This window comes from Oncorhynchus nerka, linkage group LG8 (genome assembly GCF_034236695.1).
Source record: "Oncorhynchus nerka isolate Pitt River linkage group LG8, Oner_Uvic_2.0, whole genome shotgun sequence".
Classification (NCBI taxonomy): Eukaryota; Metazoa; Chordata; class Actinopteri; order Salmoniformes; family Salmonidae; genus Oncorhynchus; species Oncorhynchus nerka.
In genome coordinates, this window is record NC_088403.1 from 22,973,923 (window position 1) to 22,997,179 (window position 23,257).

Here is a 23,257-nt window from a genome sequence, read left to right on the forward strand (position 1 = left end):
ACAATGGTAACGGTGCCGACTCCTTGAGTGCGTCTACTCTACAAACATAATGTGAAATGTCAACGAAGATAACACACCAACGTGAAGGCGCTCCAAAATCAATGTTGCTCTTCATATTGCCTACGTTTTACATATTTTAGTCGGCCACTGTCACTGTCCATCATACAACATACAACGTCCATGTTCTGCCATTGCCTATCGACGACTGCGAGATACAACAGCCAATTGGTTGCGTTCAGTCGGAGGGTGTCTTGGTAGTGAAACATGATGCTTGAAGAGTTGCCATCACATGGTGGAAATTTCCACTGTGTCCCTCGGTTGTTAAATGGGAAGGGTCTCCCTTTACTGGTGTTCACTACGCTTACTTGTCCTCCACCTATGAAGTCCCGAACAATTAAAATTTAGGTAGGTAGGTCCCCATTTAAGCTTTTTTCAAATGTTTAGCGTATATATGTTCTCCCGTAGTTGTATAGGTATTGCATACTTGTTTGTCAACGTCGGTATTTTGAAACACTGTATCCCATTTGCAATTCGCACCGGAAAGCTAATGGTTAATGTTGACATTATTGACAAAACATCAACAAGATAAATTAACCAAGGCTGAAAATTGCGGTTTAATCTCTCAAGTAATCTGTTTAGCCAATACATGTATCGTTTAAATTAACTACCGGATACTTAAAAAACGTTATGTATTAGCCATGATATCTGATCAAATGTCATAGTCCCTGGAGTACATTTGCTGTGTTGGGTGTAGCCTGAACGTTAAATAATAATGTTTTTCGCGCAAATAACATGTGTCGTGTAGCCTACATGAAGGGCAAATATTCTATGGTAGACCGTTAATTATTCTTATAACGCCAGTAAGTGATATTACATGTGTAAGTCACTATTTTGATGTGTTTTGGAGAAGAAAGTTTGGAACTGCCCCGCGTGTGTATTTCGCATACTACAAAGGAACGTGAAAATCACTATTTTTAACCATTCAATAACCTTCACAACGACACTGTTAGAGTTATAAAGTTTACAAAGGTGTAATAGTTATTTTGAATAATAATTTCTGTACGTGTGTTTTAATAGTTGTACAATTATAAATATAGTGGAAATATCTGAACATGTAGAAATAAATGAGAAATCGAGGTATGTTGGAGTGTGTGGTTTAGCCTACAGACTGATTCCGCCTTCTTTCGTTGATTTGGGAGGTGCGTATTTCAAAAAGATTCCTCAAGGGTTAAGTCATTTTAACCCTTAAGCTTTTTCTTTATCTTTGTCGTTGATGGGGATATGCTTTGAGAATATTCATATTTAATTTCACCTCTCTATTTGCTACTTTGTTATTTGAATATGTAAACTTAGATATATTATAAAAGTACATAGGGTTCTCAAATCCATGTGGTTTAAAAACACTCCTCTCTGTACCAGCATTGACGGAAGGTTGTACATTATCAGCCCAGTGAGCCTAATTTAACAGAGGCTCAGGCATGCCATATCTTAAATAGAAATAATGTAAGTGATTCAGGGAAAGAGTTATATATATTGTCTGGTGAACTCCCACTGACACTGCATGCATTATTAGGAAACCTTTGCCACCAGTAACATATTTTTATAGTAGCCATACAGACTACTGTGAGATGAGATTATTTTAAGTAATATTGGTTTTGAGTTGGGCAACCAAATTCAGGTGGCCTGACCTCAAGTTTGTCACTAAATGGTAATGTTTCACACATATGTAGACAAATTCTGATGTTAACAAGTGCAGCACACGTATAGGCTAGCATTGGAGCACAGTTTCCCAGTTTGGTTAATTGTTTTTTATGACGTGAAGGTTCAGGAAGTGAGACATGAAGTTAAAACAAAATGTCCAGCTTCCGAATGTATCACAGTGATAATACAGGTCTGTTATCTAGATCATGCCAAAAGGGTTCATACAGTTCCTGTTGTTTTGAACTTTACAATGCAATTTTAGGTAGGTAATGCAGTTACTAAATTGTTGCTTGGTAAAATCCAACCCACATCTTGGGTTGCTGACTGTGTCCACAGACTATTTTCTAGGTATCCATCAAATAAGGTCCATTTGTAATATGGGTAAACTATCTCTATCTCTCTGTGAAGTCTCTTTTGACTCCTGTCAAAAGGACTATTAATAAAGTGTAAAAGTTTGTGGTGTTTTTTATTTATTCTCACAAATGGTAACACAAATTATAGAGACAAAGATTGGAAATTACTTGCAAAAGTGAGAAATGCTTTTCACATTTGATAAAGTCTTGATTTCACAGCTAATCTACTGATGTAGCCATTTGGTGACAGACAGAAGCCTAGGCTATTACAGAGAACACTGTATAACTTTCATTGTTTACGGTCTAATAGAAAATGGGTTCATTCTATGTCAAAGACTTTCATGTCAGCAGTGTGCAGGTGTGTTCAAATGCAGGCCCTGGCACTTTTTCTCAGCACACACCTGTCAGTGGGGATATAGAAATGGGCATGCTATTTTCATTGGTCAGTGTGAGGTGTGTGATGCAGTGGCTTGAGTGACAGAACAGATGTAGGTTAAAAGCCCAGAGCTGTTCATGTTCAAGCAATGACAGCTGATGCAATTGGGACTGTGTGGAACAGAGCAAATTTACCCTTTAAGCTGGTCGCAAAGTCGGTTTGAGGTGTGTGGTGCATGGCAGCTACTATTAACACTAATCCACTATATTCCGCAAAGGAATCAAAGGATTTCAGGGTGATTTTCTAAAACACTGTCACTATGTCCTATTGAAATCTGAGAAGGGCATACAATGTGAGGGCTGGCTATTTTTACCACTACTGTTGCATAATGCAACTAAATAGTTTGAACAATAAGAATATGGAACTTAAATACGCCCTGCACTAGCTATGGTAAGAAATATTTCCTAGGCTAGCTTTAAATTTGTGAAATGGCTTTGAACCAGGTCTCTTAATAATTGATCTTATCTCTGAGACTAACCTCCATCGATAAATCACATTATGTAATACCACATCCTACTGCATAACCAGTTTGCTCATGGCCCCCTCAGGCAGGCTGACAGTCAAATCTCTATACCATCTATACATTTTATATGCAGTACATTAAGAGCAGGTAAGGTACATAATTAATGCAGACATAAAGCTGGCTCATATCTCACAGTTCTTACATGACGCAACTGTGTGGCTGATGTAGTGCCCAATGCTATTAGGTAATGCAACCCAAGTCCTGTCACGTGCATTTAGCCAACCTTTTGCAAATCATTCCACAGAACTCAATTGGGAATGTGTTACCTTTTGGTAGCATCAAAAATCATCAGTGATGTAGTGGAGGGTAAACACAATTCATCCACCTTTTTTTGCCCAACAGTTTATCCACCTTTTGCGGAAAAATGCATTGAAAGAATAGGAAGCTTCACTTTTTCACCACGACTGGCGATCAACGTTTACCCATCTTTTTTCTTACCACTACTTTATTGTATACAATATAGGCTAGCATTAGGGATGAATTGCATCAAATTCAAAGGCGAAAGGGTTAGGTGATAGTCAACAGAGGATCGTATGAGATCACATCATCTTATGTAAGACCACTAAATGAAAATTACGTAACATCAAAACAGACATTTCCAATGTTACAAAATGTAAGTCACTCTGGACAATTACATAAATGTCTCTCCCAGCGTTATTCCACCACCTCTGTTTAGTTTGGAATGTTCTCAAAATGGCATGAAGCAGTGAAAGGCAAACAGGTTTGCTGATAGTGCACCCCTTCCCTGAAGGAACCTGGCATATCTCTAAATGACCATACTGTCCCAGACTAGAGCTGGGCGCTGCCAACCACATGAGTCCACTCAGGGTTTTAAGAGTTTGCCTGATAGCCGGTCACACACAAACTCGCCAATGGGTTTGAAACAGAGAGACTCTACAAGTGATTACTTCCTGTAAATAACTAGCATGGAAGAATTTGCCACTCCAATTTATGGTGGATTGTGAGTTTGCCTTGCAGGTTTTACAGGAAGCAATCGCTCGATGAGTCTCGGTTTCAAATGTCTCAGTTGCCAGCACGTACTGGCTCGAAAATTGCGCAATTATGAGCAAGTGTCTAATGACATCGGGGCGGCAGGGTAGCCTAGTGGTTAGAGCTTTGGACTAGTAACCGGAAGATTACAACTTCAAACCCCCGAGCTGACAAGGTACAAATCTGTCGTTCTGCCCCTGAACAGGCAGTTAACCCACTGTTCCTAGGCCGTCATTGAAAATAAGAATTTGTTCTTAACTGACTTGCCTAGTTAAATAAAGGTAAAATTAAAAAACATGCAGGGCCTCACCTGGCCCCGGGAGCACCCTCCCCTAGCAAATTCAAGGCCACTCAGATGTGGTTCTACGTCAAGCAGTGCAACTTCGTCATCAGCCAACAAAAGCCATGGGCAGATCAATATGGACTGATAAGACCATCGGAACAAGGGGGACCTGGGGAGAGTGTTCACAAACAAAGTTAGAACGGACCCTGTACAGTACCAGGAAACAACAACGACTACAGCCTGAACCCCATCAGGCCAACAAAATAGATCTTACTGCAGAGGTCCAGCTCAAACACGCAGGGACCATGCCTCTGTGATCCTCTTCACCACAAACCTGGTCACACATTGTTGTATTTGATTATACCTTATATGAGGCCCTGCTATTACTATCAGGCTCTTGTGCTGACCTGACCAATACATATCACCATACCCTTCACAAGATCGTTATGAGTATGTACATTTGTTATTTTTTGACAAAAATATGTACAGCATGGTAAATGCCAGTATTGATGCTAAGGCTTGAGCAAAGAAATATGTACAACAAGGTCACTGAGTCGTACGTATGTACATAGTCACATGGAGACCACGTGTTTGATGTATTTGATACCATTCCACCTATTCCTTTCTGGCCATTACCATAAGCCCGTCCTCCCCATTTAAGGTGCCACCATCCTCCTATGCTTAGTACAGTACATGCTTGTGACTGTAACTCATACAGTACATTTGTTACATTGATGGCTAATATTTTCTTTGATGAATCCCAACTCCAATTCTGAAATACCTAATGGCTCAGACACACCGGTAGGATTGTCAAACATTTGCCTGCTGACAGTACTTAGCGCCTCTGAACAGAGTGTTGGCAGTCAATCTCTTCTGTGTTCAGACAGCAAAGACCTTGAAGTCATCAGCCACTCAGCCTTATTAAAATACACCCTACCAGACGGTGGCAGTAGCGTTTTTTGCCAATACATGTCTGTGTGTGTTGCTTTGTCTCGTCAATGTTAGCTAGCTAGATGCGCTAATATTGCTATTGTTGTAAAAAGCCCTTGTTGATACTAGCCAGATGGCCACAGCTAGATAACTAGCTAGCAAGATGACAAAACATTGTTTTATTTACTCTCCATAATCGCATACCGCCCATGTACAGTTTTAGCTAGCTGGCTAATGTTAGCATGATTTGCTAGCTAGGGTTCTGATGTGCTAGCTAGGTAAAGTAAACGTACTGCATTGACTCTCAACAGCTATCCCTTGTGATTTAATCATAATGTTTCTAGCTGCAGTGGCTAGGTAGCATGCTTGGATAATGTTGTGTGTATTGTGCTGCACTTACCACCCTATTTGTTTCATATGCAGTGTGTGTGACTGCCTTGCTCACTTAGCAAGCCAACGTTAGCTAGCTAACTAATATGCTAGTGCACATTTATCAAACCTACCAAAAAATCACAAAACTTTTAGATTTTCTATTTTTTTTAATGCAGCTTTATTGTTTTAGGTAGGACAGTTCTGATTAAAAGGATGGATTAGCTCTCTTTTTTTCCTTCTTATTGTCACTCCTGTCGGCTCCACCACGTGGAGGTTTGTGCTCTTTGATTGGCTCAAAGTCAAGTTGTTGGTCACCGCCGGCCATTGTGATTCTACAAGTACACAGAAGGTACGTCTTGTGTTCTAGCAAGAGAAGGATCGGCCTCCTACTGTGATAAGTACCCAATCGGCAGTCAGATTCTCGTGTGTTTCATACTTAGCAGTTTTCACTGAGAGATTGAATTTGAACAATATTAATACTTTCACATGGGATGCCAAGATATTTTAGACTAAACCAGATGTTCTCTTGAACAGTTCTCTTGAACACTTCAACTGTAATGGTTTGATGGATTCAGGTGCAAGTGTTGCATGAAGTGGTAAAAGCATGGCAGTCATGTCACAGCTAGTGTAGAGCTGTGAGGTTCTGAGGAATGGCTTATATTTAGCTCTGTTGCTATGTGGACTTTGGCCTGATGGGAGTCTCTCAGGCTCTCTCAGATCATTTCTCCCTTACTCCAGTCTAGCTATGCTCTCAGTAAAATCCCACAGATGAATCCAACCCTGTGTTCTCAAGGCGAACCTGTGTTCTTGAGGCCATCTTGCTCTCTCAATGCTAACTTGTGTTCTTTTGGTTAACTTGTGCTTAATGCTAACATGTGTTCTTTAAGATAACTTGTGCTCTCAATGCTAATTTGGTTCTTAAAGCTACCGTTTGTGCTCAAGAGTCACCTGTGTCGTCCAGGCTAACTTGCATGGCTATTTTTATGCTCAGGTTCAACTTGCATAATGCTTGCGTTGTAGGCTAGTTAGTACTCTACACCCTTAGAAAAAAATGTTATTCGGCTGTCTCCATAGGATAACCCTTTTTGGTTTCAGGTAGAACCCTTCTGAGTTCCATGTAGAACCCTCTGTGGAAAGGGTTCTACCTGGAACCAAAAATTGTTTTCCAAAGGGTTCTCCTATGTGGACAGCCGAAGAACCAGTTTTAGCTTCTAGTGTAGAAGCAAAACCTCAGCACTGTTGGTTAACGTGGACATCAAGGCTAACAAATGCACTATTTGACTGTATTCAATCTGTATGGAGATCCTCATGGAAATATTTGCATGTTTTGGAGCTTACCCTCAACCCACATGTTCAGTTCCATAGACGCCAGCTCACATGCTCTGACCTGTGAGAATGCTAGCGAACACACCTACTTGTTAGATGATATTGGCAAAGGCCTAACCAAACACCTTGCAAGTTTTTGGATGGAGAGAGAGCTGAGAATAGAGAATATTACCACTTGGTATTTACTGATACCGGACAGGTGAATAGCAGCAGTGTTATGAAGCAACCTTTCCTATGTCAATAGCTAAATGCTGCATTTGCAAATTTGAGTTCCTGGCATTCTCGCGAGTTGAATGGGGAGAAGCGACACCTAATTTCAACATTGGGTTTAAAACTGATCAGTGGCCGACATTCAAAGCTTTACTAATTGTACAAATGGATACAAGGACTCACACAGCCAATAATAGTAACTAGCTAGTGTAGATAAGCAGTGGATCGAGCGCATCTCAAAGTAGGATACACGAGTCGACCCCATCTTGAACTGGGCTCCCATAACACCCAAGGCATTTATGGTGGAGCTGAAATTGTGGCAGGGAGCCTCGGAGAGTGGACATGTGGAATGTGTCACCTCTCTGAGAGAGAAAGAGATGTACATGCCACTCATAATTAATTTGCATGTGCAGACAACATCTAAATAGTGGATTTGTGGGTATCAACTTGACTGACAGGGTGGTTAGGACACTTTTAATAGGTAATGATAATAGTAATTACTAAACATTGTATGGATATCAATGTAATCCCTGGCTGAGTCATACAGTAAAAATGGGAACCGATGTGTCTCTGCTTGGCGCTGCTTCATAGATAGGATACCCTTGACTTTCTCCTAAACTACCCTGAGGTGGTCAGCTGATCACTGTAGCCTGAGTCATTTTGATGTCATGTTGTACCCAGACTGTTTGTATTGGCCCCTCCTTTTTTTTACACTACTCGCTGCTTATTTTCAATGCATAGTCACTTTACCCCTACCTACATGTGCATATTACCTGAATTACCTTGACTAACCTCTTGCCCCCCACATTGACTTGGTACCGGTACCCCCTGTATGTAGCCTTGTTATTGTTTATTTATTTTTTATTTTTTACTTTTGTTTATTTAGTAAATCTTTTCTTAACTCCTATTTTTCTTAAAACTGCATTGTTGGTTAAGGGCTTGTAAGTAAGCATTTCACAGTAAGGTCTACACCTGTTGTATTCGTAGCTAGGGTGTGGAAGGGCTGGTGTATCTCTTGCACTGTATTCATTCATTCCTTATTGACCTTTCAGCATTTGAGGGATTACCAGAAGGAGTGTTATATCCTCTTTGCTTTTGAATGCCAGTGTTACACACCTGATAGTGCACAGGCGAATGGCTTCTAATGGTTCACCAGACGTAAGCATAGAGTTACATAGCTAAGCTCAAAATGTGTTGAGAAACACATTCTAAACTGTTATGATGTAAGGGCCCAGACATTCTTCCAGCAATGTTGATGTTGGACAGAAAGAGATGTTGGTTTATTTGACGCAACAAAAGTGTGACTTTCCATCCTGGTGATATGTCATCTGGCCAATCATTCACCGCCTACCGGAGATATTTGCAGCAAGTCACATGGCGTCTGAGGTACCGACTTATTTTGGTTGCCTTAAAATTCCTGCTTTTTATAATTGGTTAGAGAGCTGTGGAGGCTGCTGGAATGAGGCTAGCTGGACGACTGCGCTGGTAAGAGTCTGGTGACTGGAGTGCTGTGCACAGTTTGTGGGTGTGCATGCGTCTTTCTTGGGACAGAACCCTGTATTCACCCTATTAGAAATGCCTGTAGTATTGTGGTGACATGGTGTTTCAGCTGTTCCAGTTACTTGCTGGTGCCAGTGGCCTGGTTTGGTGTTTTTGTTTTGGAAGATAAGAGAGGTCAGGGGGCCCCTTGACCTGTAATTGACAACCCCTGTTTACCAGCTGCTGTTGACCCAACCTGTGGGTCTCCTGCTGCAGAAATAACCCCACTATAGGGTATCTACTGGCCAGATCCTACTCTGTCCACGTCTCTTATCTTGTAACTAATTACAAATACTAAATGTGAATATACAACATGCTATTTAGGTTATTCTGGGGAGATTTTAGATCTGTTTGTGTGAGTGATGTTATGTGACTGTACTGCTCTGCTTCTGCAGATGTCTTGTGTGGACCAGACAATACTCTCTGCTATAACAGGTGTGGACCAGACAATACTCTCTGCTGTATCAGGTGTGGACTAGACAATACTCTCTGCTATAACAGGTGTGGACCAGACAATACTCTCTGCTGTATCAGGTGTGGACTAGACAATACTCTGCTATAACAGGTGTGGACCAGACAATACTCTCTGCTGTATCAGGTGTGGACTAGACAATACTCTCTGCTATAACAGGTGTAGACCAGACACTACTCTCTCCTGTAACAGGTGCAGACCAGACAATACTCTCTGCTGTAACAGGTGTAGACCAGACAATACTCTCTGCTGTAACAGGTGTAGACCAGACACTACTCTCTGCTGTAACAGGTGTAGACCACACAATACTCTCTGCTGTAACAGGTGTAGACCACACAATACTCTCTGCTGTAACAGGTGTGGACTAGACAATACTCTCTGCTGTAACAGGTGTAGACCAGACAATACTCTCTGCTGTAACAGGTGTAGACCAGTCAATACTCTCTGCTGTAATGGGTGTGGACTAGACAATACTCTCTGCTATAACAGGTGTGGACCAGACAATACTCTCTGCTGTAACGGGTGTTGACCAGACCGTACTCTCTGCTGTAACAGGTGTAGACCAGACAGTACTCTCTCCTGTAACAGGTGCAGACCAGACAATACTCTCTGCTGTTACAGGTGTAGACCAGACTATACTCTCTGCTGTAACAGGTGTAGACCAGACTATACTCTCTGCTGTAACGGGTGTGGACCAGACTATACTCTCTGCTGTAACGGGTGTGGACCAGACAATACTCTCTGCTGTAACAGGTGTAGACCACACAATACTCTCTGCTGTAACAGGTGTAGACCAGACACTACTCTCTGCTGTAACAGGTGTAGACCACACAATACTCTCTGCTGTAACAGGTGCAGAAAAGACCATACTCTCTGCTGTAATGGGTGTGGACCAGACTATACTCTCTGCTGTAACGGGTGTGGACCAGACTATACTCTCTGCTGTAACGGGTGTGGACCAGACTATACTCTCTGCTGTAATGGGTGTGGACCAGACAATACTCTTTGCTGTAACAGGTGTGGACCAGACACTACTCTCTCCTGTAACAGGTGTAGACCAGTCAATACTCTCTGCTGTAATGGGTGTGGACCAGACTATACTCTCTGCTGTAACGGGTGTGGACCAGACTATACTCTCTGCTGTAACGGGTGTGGACCAGACTATACTCTCTGCTGTAACGGGTGTGGACCAGACCGTACTCTCTGCTGTAACAGGTGTAGACCAGACAGTACTCTCTCCTGTAACAGGTGCAGACCAGACAATACTCTCTGCTGTAACAGGTGTAGACCAGACTATACTCTCTGCTGTAACAGGTGTAGACCAGACTATACTCTCTGCTGTAATGGGTGTGGACCAGACAATACTCTCTGCTGTAACAGGTGTGGACCAGACTATACTCTCTGCTGTAACGGGTGTGGACCAGACTATACTCTCTGCTGTAACGGGTGTGGACCAGACTATACTCTCTCCTGTAACAGGTGTAGACCAGACAATACTCTCTGCTATAACAGGTGTGGACCAGACACTACTCTCTACTGTAATGGGTGTGGACCAGACTATACTCTCTGCTGTAACAGGTGTGGACCAGACCGTACTCTCTGCTGTAACAGGTGCAGACCAGACAATACTCTCTGCTATAACAGGTGTAGACCAGACAATACTCTCTGCTATAACGGGTGTAGACCAGACACTACTCTCTGCTGTAACAGGTGTAGACCAGACAATACTCTCTGCTGTAACAGGTGTGGACCAGACAATACTATCTGCTGTAACAGGTGTGGACCAGACAATACTCTCTGCTGTAATGGGTGTGGACCAGACAATACTCTCTGCTGTAATGGGTGTGGACCAGACAATACTTTCAGTAATATTTATTTTATTTCAGAAAATGTGGAGGTTGGTGGACTCAAAAGAAGCATTTCATGTGTCTAATTTGAAGTTTCTCTGTGTATAATGGGTGTGTGTGAGGGGGGTTACAAAGTTGGACTGTTAAGACCCCATCCTTCAGCGGAGTGAGACCTTGCACTCAGCGGCACACGCAGCTGCGGCCCCTGATTGGCGGGCAGTGTCACAGCCTCCCCGGTGGATTCCAGTTGTCACTGGCAGGCTCTGAACGCTTAACGGCACGCTGAGTCAACCCATGGTAGTAGGGGTAGTGGGAAGGGAGGTGTGTGTGGTTGAGGGCAGGACAGGGTAGGACAGTGACCGCAGCATGAGGATGGTATCGTTTGCACCCAGGGATGACCACCTGGGGTGTGTGCTCGGCGGGCCAACACAGAACAAACAGCAGTTGCTGCAACAACGCTCACTGTGCAATCTTGGCATAAGCTTTCAGGATGTCTGTGTACTGTCCCCCTCTCTCTAACCCCTCCCTTTCTTCTTCTTCTCCTGATTCAGTCTCTCTCTCTTGCCCTTTTTCATTGATGTGGGGGGGGGGTGGTTGGCTTCAGGCTCCTGATGTGATTGGCCAGGGTGGGTCCTTCCCCTGCTCTTTAAAAGCCTTCCTCTCACCTGGGTTACAAAAAAGCAGCAGCTCTTGCCTCTCCTGGCTGCTCACTAGCACTGTCCTCATTCTCCCCCCAAACAAAAACAAAACAACACTTTGGAACCTCTCTCTGTCATCTCTGAATGAGTGAGTATGTCTCCTTTTCCACATGATTTATCTACTTCCCATGTCAGGGAACTTTAGTTACCTTGGTCTAAGTTTGATTCAAATAGCCACTAAATTGAAACTGCTGAGAAAATAAAATCTTGTATTGAAAAGTGGAGAATTTTCCACAGTTTTCTTGAGAAACCGTAGATGCACCTAGCTGAATTAGTTTGTTTTGTGCTTTTGAGATTGTGGGAGGTATTTCATTGGTTGAAGTATTCAGTTGGTTTCCTTTGAGCATTTGTTTGTGGGTTTATTAGATGTTTTGTTGGGTTATTGAGATAACCAAGCCACTGCTGAAGTGGGACTTGCATAACTTGAGTGGTAGTTTGAGTTAGACAGAGCTAATCTTTGAGCTAATGATGTGTTGTGTACCTCCAGTAAGAATGGGATCCTCTGGTACTGTACTTTTATTGTGTCCTTAAACTTGGAGTTGAGTGTTATGTAAGTTGCACAGACTCCTTTTCTGCTACTTCTGGATATATAAAACTAATGAAGTTCATGTTTTTCCCATTCAGTTGATTGATGTCACGCTGTTGGCAAATTGGATAAGAAGAATCTCAAGTTTTGATCAGTGTTTGTTGTGTCACAGAGCTGAGTTTTCTATTAAAAGTGTTGTAGCCTTGTTGTATGCAAGCACACTACATTAGATTTAGGCGTTAGTCATTTTCAAGAAGGTTCTTTATTTGCACAATGTACAAGGCTTGGTATCAAATATTGTGTTTGATAATGCAATAAACGATTTGGCATACAGATGCCGTATCTTAATTTGATCATCCTGTTGTTGCAGGAATCTTCCTTAACAGCAGGACATGCAAACTTGTAGTGTATGTGAGGTTTTGAAAAGGCTTCTAAAGTTTGTGATTTTCACTTTAAAATGTCCGACTTAACTTGCCCTAACGAAAAATGTATCAACCCTTACACAAAATGTCCATTAATTATAATCCACGTAATAATTCACATTCCCTGTTGCTGCAGGATTCTTTCCCTGCTGTAACAAAAACTAGGCTCAAATTAAAATCCCTCTACTTGCATGCATTTATCACATTGGTTTTATCAAACAGCAAATGCACACACAGACACACTGTGACAACTTTAAATCACATTCACTCAGTTGTTGTTATTCAATATAAAACACGTTTCAAACAATCATATGCAAAATTACCAGTGGTTTTAACTACAGTGAGTAAAGCATACATTTCAGATGTGCATTAAAGGCAAAGGTTCAAGGATTTTGCTGGGGCTGGGTCTATGACTATAGGTAGCTTAGTCATAGCATAACACAAGGTATATGCACGGGGAGCAGTGGAGTGCTTAGCTGCCTGGGTGGAGGGGTGAAGTCTGGTTGAGCAGGTTCCTTCTTATTTCCTCGAGGGTAGCACACTGGGGAGGTGTACAGTTGGGACAATGATTGATTGATTGTATTTGTATGCAATGCACACTTTTGATCAAATATACAAATATCTACCAATACGAAGATATAGGCCTACCAGTCAATCTGTCTATCTAGAGGAGACATAGGAAATGTACTAGGACACACAGCAGTTCCAGGAACGCAGCTGGTCCAGGCACAGCAGGAACTAGAATGCGATCAAACCAGAACTGTGTAGAGTAGACAAGCCAGGCAAAACTAAGTATGTATAAAAATGCTTCGCAAACAGCTAATGATTGGCTTGGCTATGCGTTTCCATACAGGGTAGGTGACAGCAGTCGCAACAAAAGAGTTGTGTGTGGTAAGATACAGGTTCAGTCTGTCTATGACTTCTCCACAGCATGGAGTTAAAGGGAAACATGGCCTGTTTCAGTCCTGAAGGACATGGATCTCTGTCCTGACTGGGTACAACATGGAGGACCTACTGTGCATAGGCTCACTTACGTAATGGCTTATTGACTGTAAACGTGGCGCGCTTTGACGATCATGTGAGGATGATGGATTTTATACTTGGCCCAGTTTCATCAATGGCTGGGGCAAGAGTGTAAATAGCCAGAGTTGAAATAGCATGTGACTGAAATGTATTTTCTAGCACTAAAACTTCCTTTCGAAGAGTTTTTACAATGCTTGTTTTTTGATGGGCAGCACTGAAATGTTAATTCATGGACTTGGATTGGTGGATGAGGTTATGTTCCATAGCTGTTTGTTTATGGCTTTGTCACAGCGTTGGACATCCATGTTTGTTACGAGGGTTTTGATGTGTTTCACCGTTGTGTTTTTCCTGGGGTGTTGGTCGGTAGGACAGGGGAGGGAGCAGGGTGCCACTTTTGGGAACCTGGCTGCTCGTCTGTTTTTAACCATTCCTATCAAAGAAGCCTTTGTATGGGAAGAACAGCACTGTGGGTAATTGGCTGTTAAAATCATTTAGCAGAACTCTGTGTGCGCTGCCCAGTGCCTCATCTTGTTGTTGCGTAATAGCAGCAATCAAATGTTCAATAGAATGGAAATATGAACACATGCCTCCTGCTGGCCCGCTACTTCAGTGCACTCGGTGCGTTCAATTGAATTGGGTTTACCGTGGACAGCAAGACAGACAGGCCTTTGTAGCTTGCTCTCCCAGAGGTTAGGAACATTTGGTCGGAAACTTGCCTGCCTCATTAGCCGACCTCTTTGACCTGAATGTAGGGTTCAGGCGTGTTTTTGACATAATGTTGAGACATACTTTAACCTGCCTGAAATGAATGTGGTTATGGTGTCATAAAGGAAACTGCACAGCAGCAATAGAACATGGACTTGTGTCTGAAAGGGTTACTTAGAGGTTCTTTTAGGGAAAATAATGTGTGCTAATCCCTAAAAATAGATATGTAAAATTGAGGTCACAATTGATATGGGATTTTACAGTCTGTCAAGTAAAAAATACTACAATTACCTATCTACGTCGACTACAAAATCTGTTTGAACTTAATACAGTTAGAGGCCATTTTGTTAACTCTCAGTGTATAGCAGAAAGGTACAAAAGGTATCCAAAACCAGTCAGCACGGAACGTCAAGATTCCAATGCGTGACAGGAACAGTGATATTGAAAGACGACATAGTTAAAGCACACTGAAGTGCGTGAGCTACCAACATGTATCGAATGGGGAGATAAAATGCTGCTGCGGGTTCAGGGGAATGCGACACAGAAGGGTGTGTGTAGAATGACACCTTTTCTTCCCCTTGAAGTGTTTTGTCAAGGCCCTAGAGTTCTGGCCAGTCAGATAAGACTCATTTAATGTATCTTCATAACATTAACAGTAACTAGCTCATTGTTGACAGATTACACAGTCAAATCAGAGAACTTGTGACCATGGCCTTTTTGACTGGACATGTACTACTTTGTATCTTATTAGGGATATTGTCACTTTATAGAGGGCTAGTCAACGTGTAATTACAAAGAAATTATGGCTAGTTGAGGCCCAGAACGTTTAGTCAACGTTTAGACAACATTGAATGATTGGTTGTATGTTTGCTGGTTATAAGGGCTTCCTGCCACATCAGCAGCTCTCTGAATATTTACCATCTCTCCCTTTGCCGTTTTCTGCAGGTATTTGCCCTATAGTGTAAGGCTGAGATAAAGCACGCCAACCTACCGAGTACAACTGCTCTGCTTTGGACCGTGACCCCTTCCCCAGCCCTGCACCACTATAGCCGTAACCATGGACCGCATGGAGCTGAAGAAAGTCTGCACGGAGGCAGACGATGACAGCACAGACAGTTTGGACGACCGCTTCACAGAGCCCATCGACTCAGAGAAGGCCACCATCAACAGGTGTGGTTCAATACTGTATCAATTATTTTAATCTGAGACTTTCTACAGAAAAAAAAACTGGAAATAAAGCGCATTGCCTTAGCTGTGGCAACAAGAATGTGTTCTTTGCCAAACTGTACAGAAATTGTTCTTTACCATAAATTTCTTGTCTCCTACCGATCATTGTCTAATGTACACAATGCTATTCAATACACTGGTTAGGAGAATCTCTCAGCTCATAGCTGCACTGTTAACCGCCAACAGATTAGCTACACTGTAATCTCATTTCATCCATCAACCAAAAAAATACAAGAAATAGAAGCTGGAACTAGCTTGACTGACCCTGTAACCTCTCATGAAGTCCTAACACGGCTGTCATAAACTAATCATAAAGAAGTATTTTAAACTAGAGATTGATTCAATGATTGTACATCTGCAGTCACTTCCTGGATGAGGATGGAGACGCAGAGAGCCACAAGTTTCTCACTAATGGGATTATGAAGAAGAAGAAGTACGAGGAGTATCAAGAAGAATACGTAAGAAGACTGATGATGAACTATCGATGACAACACATGCATGTTTGCTCTTGCTCATGGACACTATCTCTTAACAACAACCTTGACCATTTCCTCAAAAGCTGTCTGCTTTTATTCAAACCTTCATTCCGAGGAACCCTTTCGTAGGAACTGGTAGTTACGTGTCTGTGACAGGTGGTGCATGCACGTGTGTGTGTGTGTGTGTGTGTGTGTGTGTGTGTGTGCGTGAGAAATGTTCTTGTTTACGATCAGTTGAAGTCATGGTAATCTCTCTCTTACCCTCTCTCTCTACCTTTCTCTCTCTCAGCACCCAGGACATACCTCCTTTGGTATGTCGGTCTTCAACCTGAGTAATGCGATCATGGGCAGCGGCATCCTGGGTCTCTCCTACGCCATGGCCAACACTGGCATTGTGCTTTTTGTGTAAGTGTTTGTCAACTTCTGCCATAGAGACAATGTGGAACGGGGTCAATGTTTGGTTTCTACAACAGTCAAGTGATTAAAGCACCAGCTAATAAAGTAAAAAGTATTCTGTCTGCATCGTATAGTGTTACTGATAGGACTGAAATAACTTCAGAGTCCTTGGTATAGCAAGTGGGGTTTGACAACAGGGTGAGTGGTGGGGTATGTATTTGGGAATAGACAGACACTGACTTTGGCTCGAAGTCGGGACCTTCTTGTGACATGCCATCCCCAGCATGCATGCAAAGGTGGCGTGAGCAACCATGTTACAGCCCCGCCTCTGAACTCCATCCCACCATCCATTCCCAGCTTCCCCGGATTGTGTTGACGGTCCATAACAGCCTGTTCAATCAAACCCTATAACCAGGTTTCTCAAATGTCCAAAACAGGATGATGATGCTTTATTTCAGTTCTGTTTCCACTGTGAATGGCTGGGCTTTACCAAGAAATTATTTTGTGACTGAGTACTTTCACTAAGCAAAACATTGTCATTTTCGGCATATCCCTGAAAGTGATTGAAGGACAGGAGACAAGAAAATAGATTAGGAACCCACTTGATTATTATAGTGGCGCAGCCGGTTTTTTTCCGGTCCTAAGGAGTTTACAGGGAGTCCCCAAACGTCAGTCCTCCATGTCAGTTGCGACATCTTACTTCCTCACCATCTATTCTGGGCTTCCCTGACATTCTGGAAGGTGGTATCACATAACACCCATTTGATACAGTCATTCAATATTTATTTAATACATTGGAGCCCATTGGAGGCTGGATGATTGGGTTAAAGGCCCCTTGTGAACTCTTTAAGTGTAAGAATTTAAGGCTGATCATGTTCAGTCGATGCAGGAAACCCATACATCCCCTCCCGGAATAACTCTAAAGTTACTTTATTGACCCATATAATAGCTCAGAGTTTAGTCTGGTCTCTAAGCACTGACACGCATTGGTCTACCACTATTTTGTCTGAGCTGGCACATATATTGACATGGCATGATGGTGTCTTTGACATGTGCTTTAGGCATTGGAACATGGTCTTCTCAAATAGGCGGTAGATGAATGCCCGAGAAAGCATCCGGACCCCCCCCCCCCCTCAAGTGAAATATGACTGCAGCTCTAACGCTAAATTTACCTCCCTAAATAGATAATGGGGAAAACAGAGTGAGAGTGACTAGGGGGGGAAACTAGTGAAAGTTATTATGTAGGGTGTTTTGTAACCCAGTTGATTCCCCTCCGAGTGTTGTTCATGGTGATTTGCGTAACATTTCCGTATGGTATAGCCCAATGCTAATGTCTGACTGGTTTCTATCCCAACGTAGAGTCCTTCTCTTGGGTGTGGCCATCTTGTCGTTGTACTCCGTTCACTTGCTGCTAATGACTGCAAAAGAAGGAGGTAGGTGTCATTTTTTTATTAATGGAAATGTCTGTCTTTCATCAGCCACTGTCTATCTGTCTTCGCCTTTCTGCTTTTTTCCCTTTGTGTCTTTGAATATCACTCATCAGCACATTGTCGTTGTTCTAACAGGCTCTCTCATCTATGAAAAGTTGGGGGAGCGAGCTTTTGGCTGGCCGGGGAAAATGGCTGCGTTTGGATCGATAACCCTTCAAAATATTGGTGGTAAGTGAACAGCTAATGTTGCATTCATTGTAGCGTTATGATTCTATATTGAAATTTACATTTGTGTTTGTTTGCACACAGCCATGTCCAGCTACCTCTTCATTGTAAAGTATGAGCTGCCAGAAGTGATCCGTGCCTTCATGGGACTGGAGCAGAGCTCTGGGTAGGTGTCTGTCTGTCTGCCATTGGTTAACTATTTCATCAAATCAGTTTATTTGTAGTTAATTTGACACAGGTGGCTCAACACACTACACAGTTTGGTTGGTGTATCGATAGATAGATGGATGGATTGATGCTCTGTGTGTGAGACCTGTTCTCTGCGTTGTTTACAGTGAATGGTACATGAACGGAAACTACCTGGTTGTGTTTGTGTCCATCGGTATCATCCTGCCTCTCTGCATACTCAAAAACCTGGGTAAGTGGTGTGGGTATGTGTGTGTTGCGGTTGTTTTAGATTTAGTCTTTGTATACTTTGTTTACATAATGTGTGTGAGTGTTTGCGTGATAGTACATGAGTTTCTCTCTAATTCTCTCTCTTGTCTCTAGGCTACCTTGGCTACACCAGTGGATTCTCCCTATCCTGTATGGTGTTTTTCCTGGGAGTGGTAAGTTTAACCTGTCTAGGACTGTAAGCCAGTGAAAGTGCAGGGCGCCAAATTAAAAAAATACAAGTATTTTACACCATTTTAAAGATAAAATTCTCGTTAATCCAGCCACAGTGTCTGATTTCAAAAAGGATTTACAGCGAAAGCACCATAAACGATTATGTTAAGTCACCACCAAGCCACAGAAAAACACAGCCATTTTTTCCAGTCAAAGAGAGGAGTCACAAAAAGCAGCTATAGAGATCAAATTAATCACTAACCTTTGATGATCTTCATCAGATGACACTCATAGGACTTCATGTTACACAATACATGTATGTTTTGTTTGGTAAAGTTCATATTTATATTAAAAAATCGGAGTTTACATTGGCGCGTTACGTTCAGTAGTTCTAAAACATGCGGTGATTGTGCAGAGATCCACATCAATTTACAGAAATACTCATAATAAACATTGATAAAAATACGACTATTATACATGGAACTTTAGATAAACTTCTCCTTAATGCAACCGCTGTGTCAGATTTTTTTTTAACTTTACGGAGAAAGCAAACCATGCAATAATCTGAGTACAGCCTTTAGACAACAAAGCAGCCAAAAAGATACCTGCCATATTGGGTAATCAACATTACTCAGAAATTGCATTTTAAATATTCACTTACCTTTGATAATCTTCATCAGAATGCACTCCCATGAATCCCAGTTCCACCATAAATGTTTGATTTGTTCGATAGTGTCCATCAGTTATGTCCAAATATCTTCTTTTGTTAGGGCGTTTGGTAAACAAATCCAAAAGCGCGTTCAGGTCGCGCCGAACGTCGGACGAAAAGTTCAAAAAGTTCCATTAAAACCCGTAGAAACATGCCAACCTAAGTATGGAATCAATCTTTAGGATGTTTTTAACATAAAACTTCACCTTTCACATGAGCGTGCCAGACCGAGGCTGTGGCACTCTGCCAGACCACTCACTCAAAGAGCCCTTATGAGCCCCTCCTTTAGAGTAGACTCCACAAAACAGGTTCTAAATACTGTTGACATCTAGTGGAAGCCTTGGGAAGTGAAACATAACTAATATCACCCTGTATCTTCAATGGGGGCTGAGTTGGAAAAACTACAAACCTCAGATTTCCCACTTCCTGGTTGGAGTTTTTCTCAGGTTTTTGCTTGCCATATGAGTTCTGTTATTCTCACAGACATCATTCAAACAGTTTTAGAAACTTCAGAGTGTTTTCCATTCAAAGTTACTAATTATATGCATATTCTAGCTTTTACGGCTGAGTAGCAGGCAGCTTAATTTGGGCACGTTTTTCATCCAAGCTACCCAATACTGGCCCCTACCCCAAAGAAGTTAACCTGCCTCCGCTTGCTCCGGTAGTTTAGCATTTTTAGCCCCCTGAATGACTGAACAATGATGGATGATGGTGTTGATATTATATAAAGTACCATCAGATGTGATTTAAGACGGCTACATTTCACCTTCTGTCAATATGGCAACAACTACAGCTTTTTATAAACTCTGACATTCTTTTTCTTCCAGTCATGTTTCAATGCAGACAGAACATACTTCTTACCAAAATAGTACATTTCGTCCTACATTGGTTTTGTATTCTTGCCACACGGCGTCTTGATCATGCCTACTTTCTCCTCCTTAAATGTCATCCTGACCTTTTGTAGGGTACTATGCCAGTGCTGGCTTTGCTCTCACAGGCAATGTGGGCGATTTGCATGCCATGGTAGTTCCTAGTAACATTTAGGGACACTCTGTCCCAATTTGACTCCTCTCCACCCTATTTCCCCATCTGTCCCCATCTCACCCCTCTGTCCCCTCTATACCTCTCAGCTGATCTATAAGAAGTACAACCTCCCCTGCCCGATGCCCTTCATGTACCATCATACCAACCACAGTATGAATGGAACAGCCCTGGGGCCCCACGCCCTGCACAACGGCACCGTCCTCATGGACTTCTCCAGAGCTGACATGTCCCCCGCCTCCTACCTGGACAACCACCACACCTCAGGGGTCCGCTTCGAACCACACCCCGACGACGTGGAGGAGATGTGCACGCCCAAGTATTTTGTGTTCAACTCTCAGGTGAGGTGTGGAGCTACTGTATGTGGGTGGGGTGAGTGCGTACGTCTGTGTGTATATGTGATGAGTCGGAATGCTTCATGTCATAATTCTGTGTTTTGGAAACAATATCCTCTGATAAACAGTCCCAGAAATGGGATTAATCAAGGTTTAGAGGAACCCAATTCTTAACGTACATAGCTGCTGTGAGTGTGTATCTGGGCCTGTGTTTCATCCACAATCTCTTCTCCTGTCATTGCAGACTGCTTACACTGTTCCCATCCTGGCCTTCTCCTTTGTGTGCCACCCTGAAATTCTACCCATCTACAGTGAACTCAAAGAGTAAGTGCATCCAAGTGAATTACAAAAGAAACGTTTGCATAGACGCTCCTAGAAATTGCTGCGGTACATTTTCTCCATACAACTCACATCTCAACTTGCGTCTTCCCCAGTCGCTCCCGGAGAAAGATGCAGAACGTGTCCAACCTGTCCATCCTGGCCATGCTGGTCATGTACATGTTCTCAGCGCTGTTCGGCTACCTCACTTTCTATGGTAAGATACACACAAGCACAATAAGATACATTTGCAGCAATTGAATTACTTTGTTTCTGCTTTTATTGCCGTTATATGTTCATTTTATGAGTGAAATGTTTGAAAAAGAGCCAGTAGTATGTATTTAAACACTAGAGCCAGTAGTATGTATTTAAACACTAGAGCCAGTAGTATGTATTTAAACACTAGAGCCAGTAGTATGTATTTAAACACTAGAGCCAGTAGTATGTATTTAAACACTAGAGCCAGTAGTATGTATATTTAAACACTAGAGCCAGTAGTATGTATTTAAACACTAGAGCCAGTAGTATGTATTTAAACACTAGAGCCAGTAGTATGTATTTAAACACTAGAGCCAGTAGTATGTATTTAAACACTAGAGCCAGTAGTATGTATTTAAACACTAGAGCCAGTAGTATGTATTTAAACACTAGAGCCAGTAGTATGTATTTAAACACTAGAGCCAGTAGTATGTATTTAAACACTAGAGCCAGTAGTATGTATTTAAACACTAGAGCCAGTGGTATGTATTTAAACACTAGAGCCAGTAGAATATATTTAAACACTAGAGCCAGTAGTATGTATTTAAACACTAGAGCCAGTAGTATGTATTTAAACACTAGAGCCAGTAGTATGTATTTAAACACTAGTAAGCTACCATAACCATTGCATGTTTTTATTTATTTTTAATTTTACATTTACATTTACATTTAAGTCATTTAGCAGACGCTCTTATCCAGAGCGACTTACAAATTGGTGCATTCACCTTATGACCTCCAGTGGGACAGTAGTGCATCTAAATCTTTTCAGGGGGGGGGGTGAGAGGGATTACTTTATCCTATCCTAGGTATTCCTTAAAGAGGTGGGGTTTCAGGTGTCTCCGGAAGGTGGTGATTGACTCCGCTGTCCTGGCGTCGTGAGGGAGTTTGTTCCACCATTGGGGGGCCAGAGCAGCGAACAGTTTTGACTGGGCTGAGCGGGAACTGTACTTCCTCAGTGGTAGGGAGGCGAGCAGGCCAGAGGTGGATGAACGCAGTGCCCTTGTTTGGGTGTAGGGCCTGATCAGAGCCTGGAGGTACTGAGGTGCCGTTCCCCTCACAGCTCCGTAGGCAAGCACCATGGTCTTGTAGCGGATGCGAGCTTCAACTGGAAGCCAGTGGAGGGAGCGGAGGAGCGGGGTGACGTGAGAGAACTTGGGAAGGTTGAACACCAGACGGGCTGCGGCGTTCTGGATGAGTTGTAGGGGTTTAATGGCACAGGCAGGGAGCCCAGCCAACAGCGAGTTGCAGTAATCCAGACGGGAGATGACAAGTGCCTGGATTAGGACCTGCGCCGCTTCCTGTGTGAGGCAGGGTCGTACTTGCGGATGTTGTAGAGCATGAACCTACAGGAACGGGCCACCGCCTTTGATGTTAGTTGAGAACGACAGGGTGTTGTCCAGGATCACGCCAAGGTTCTTAGCGCTCTGGGAGGAGGACACAATGGAGTTGTCAACCGTGATGGCGAGATCATGGAACGGGCAGTCCTTCCCCGGGAGGAAGAGCAGCTCCGTCTTGCCGAGGTTCAGCTTGAGGTGGTGATCCGTCATCCACACGGATATGTCTGCCAGACATGCAGAGATGCGATTCGCCACCTGGTCATCAGAAGGGGGAAAGGAGAAGATTAATTGTGTGTCGTCTGCATAGCAATGATAGGAGAGACCATGTGAGGTTATGACAGAGCCAAGTGACTTGGTGTATAGCGAGAATAGGAGAGGGCCTAGAACAGAGCCCTGGGGGACACCAGTGGTGAGAGCACGTGGTGTGGAGACGGATTCTCGCCACGCCACCTGGTAGGAGCGACCTGTCAGGTAGGACGCAATCCAAGCGTGGGCCGCGCCGGAGATGCCCAACTCGGAGAGGGAGGAGAGGAGGATCTGATG

At 42.9% G+C, this 23,257-nt stretch overlaps 1 protein-coding gene across 4 annotated transcripts in view; it reads left to right on the forward strand.

Annotated features, from left to right (window-relative positions):
- Positions 1-298: 298 nt before the first annotated feature.
- Positions 299-23,257, forward strand: part of LOC115132965 (sodium-coupled neutral amino acid transporter 4-like) — a 37,816-nt gene continuing 14,857 nt past the window's right edge. The window contains exons 1-12 of one of the 4 annotated variants that reach the window (XM_029665719.2): positions 299-405; positions 15,302-15,526; positions 15,945-16,041; positions 16,349-16,464; positions 17,815-17,888; positions 18,021-18,113; positions 18,195-18,276; positions 18,446-18,528; positions 18,660-18,718; positions 20,556-20,807; positions 21,046-21,125; positions 21,236-21,336. In XM_029665719.2, coding sequence (XP_029521579.1) covers positions 15,414-15,526; positions 15,945-16,041; positions 16,349-16,464; positions 17,815-17,888; positions 18,021-18,113; positions 18,195-18,276; positions 18,446-18,528; positions 18,660-18,718; positions 20,556-20,807; positions 21,046-21,125; positions 21,236-21,336 — 1,150 coding nt within the window. In that variant the 5' untranslated portion in view covers positions 299-405; positions 15,302-15,413. Of the gene's footprint in view, positions 410-11,642; positions 11,769-15,301; positions 15,527-15,944; positions 16,042-16,348; positions 16,465-17,814; positions 17,889-18,020; positions 18,114-18,194; positions 18,277-18,445; positions 18,529-18,659; positions 18,719-20,555; positions 20,808-21,045; positions 21,126-21,235; positions 21,337-23,257 lie in introns of those variants that run through there. The other 3 variants (XM_029665720.2, XM_029665718.2, XM_029665721.2) reach the window with 3 other exon arrangements.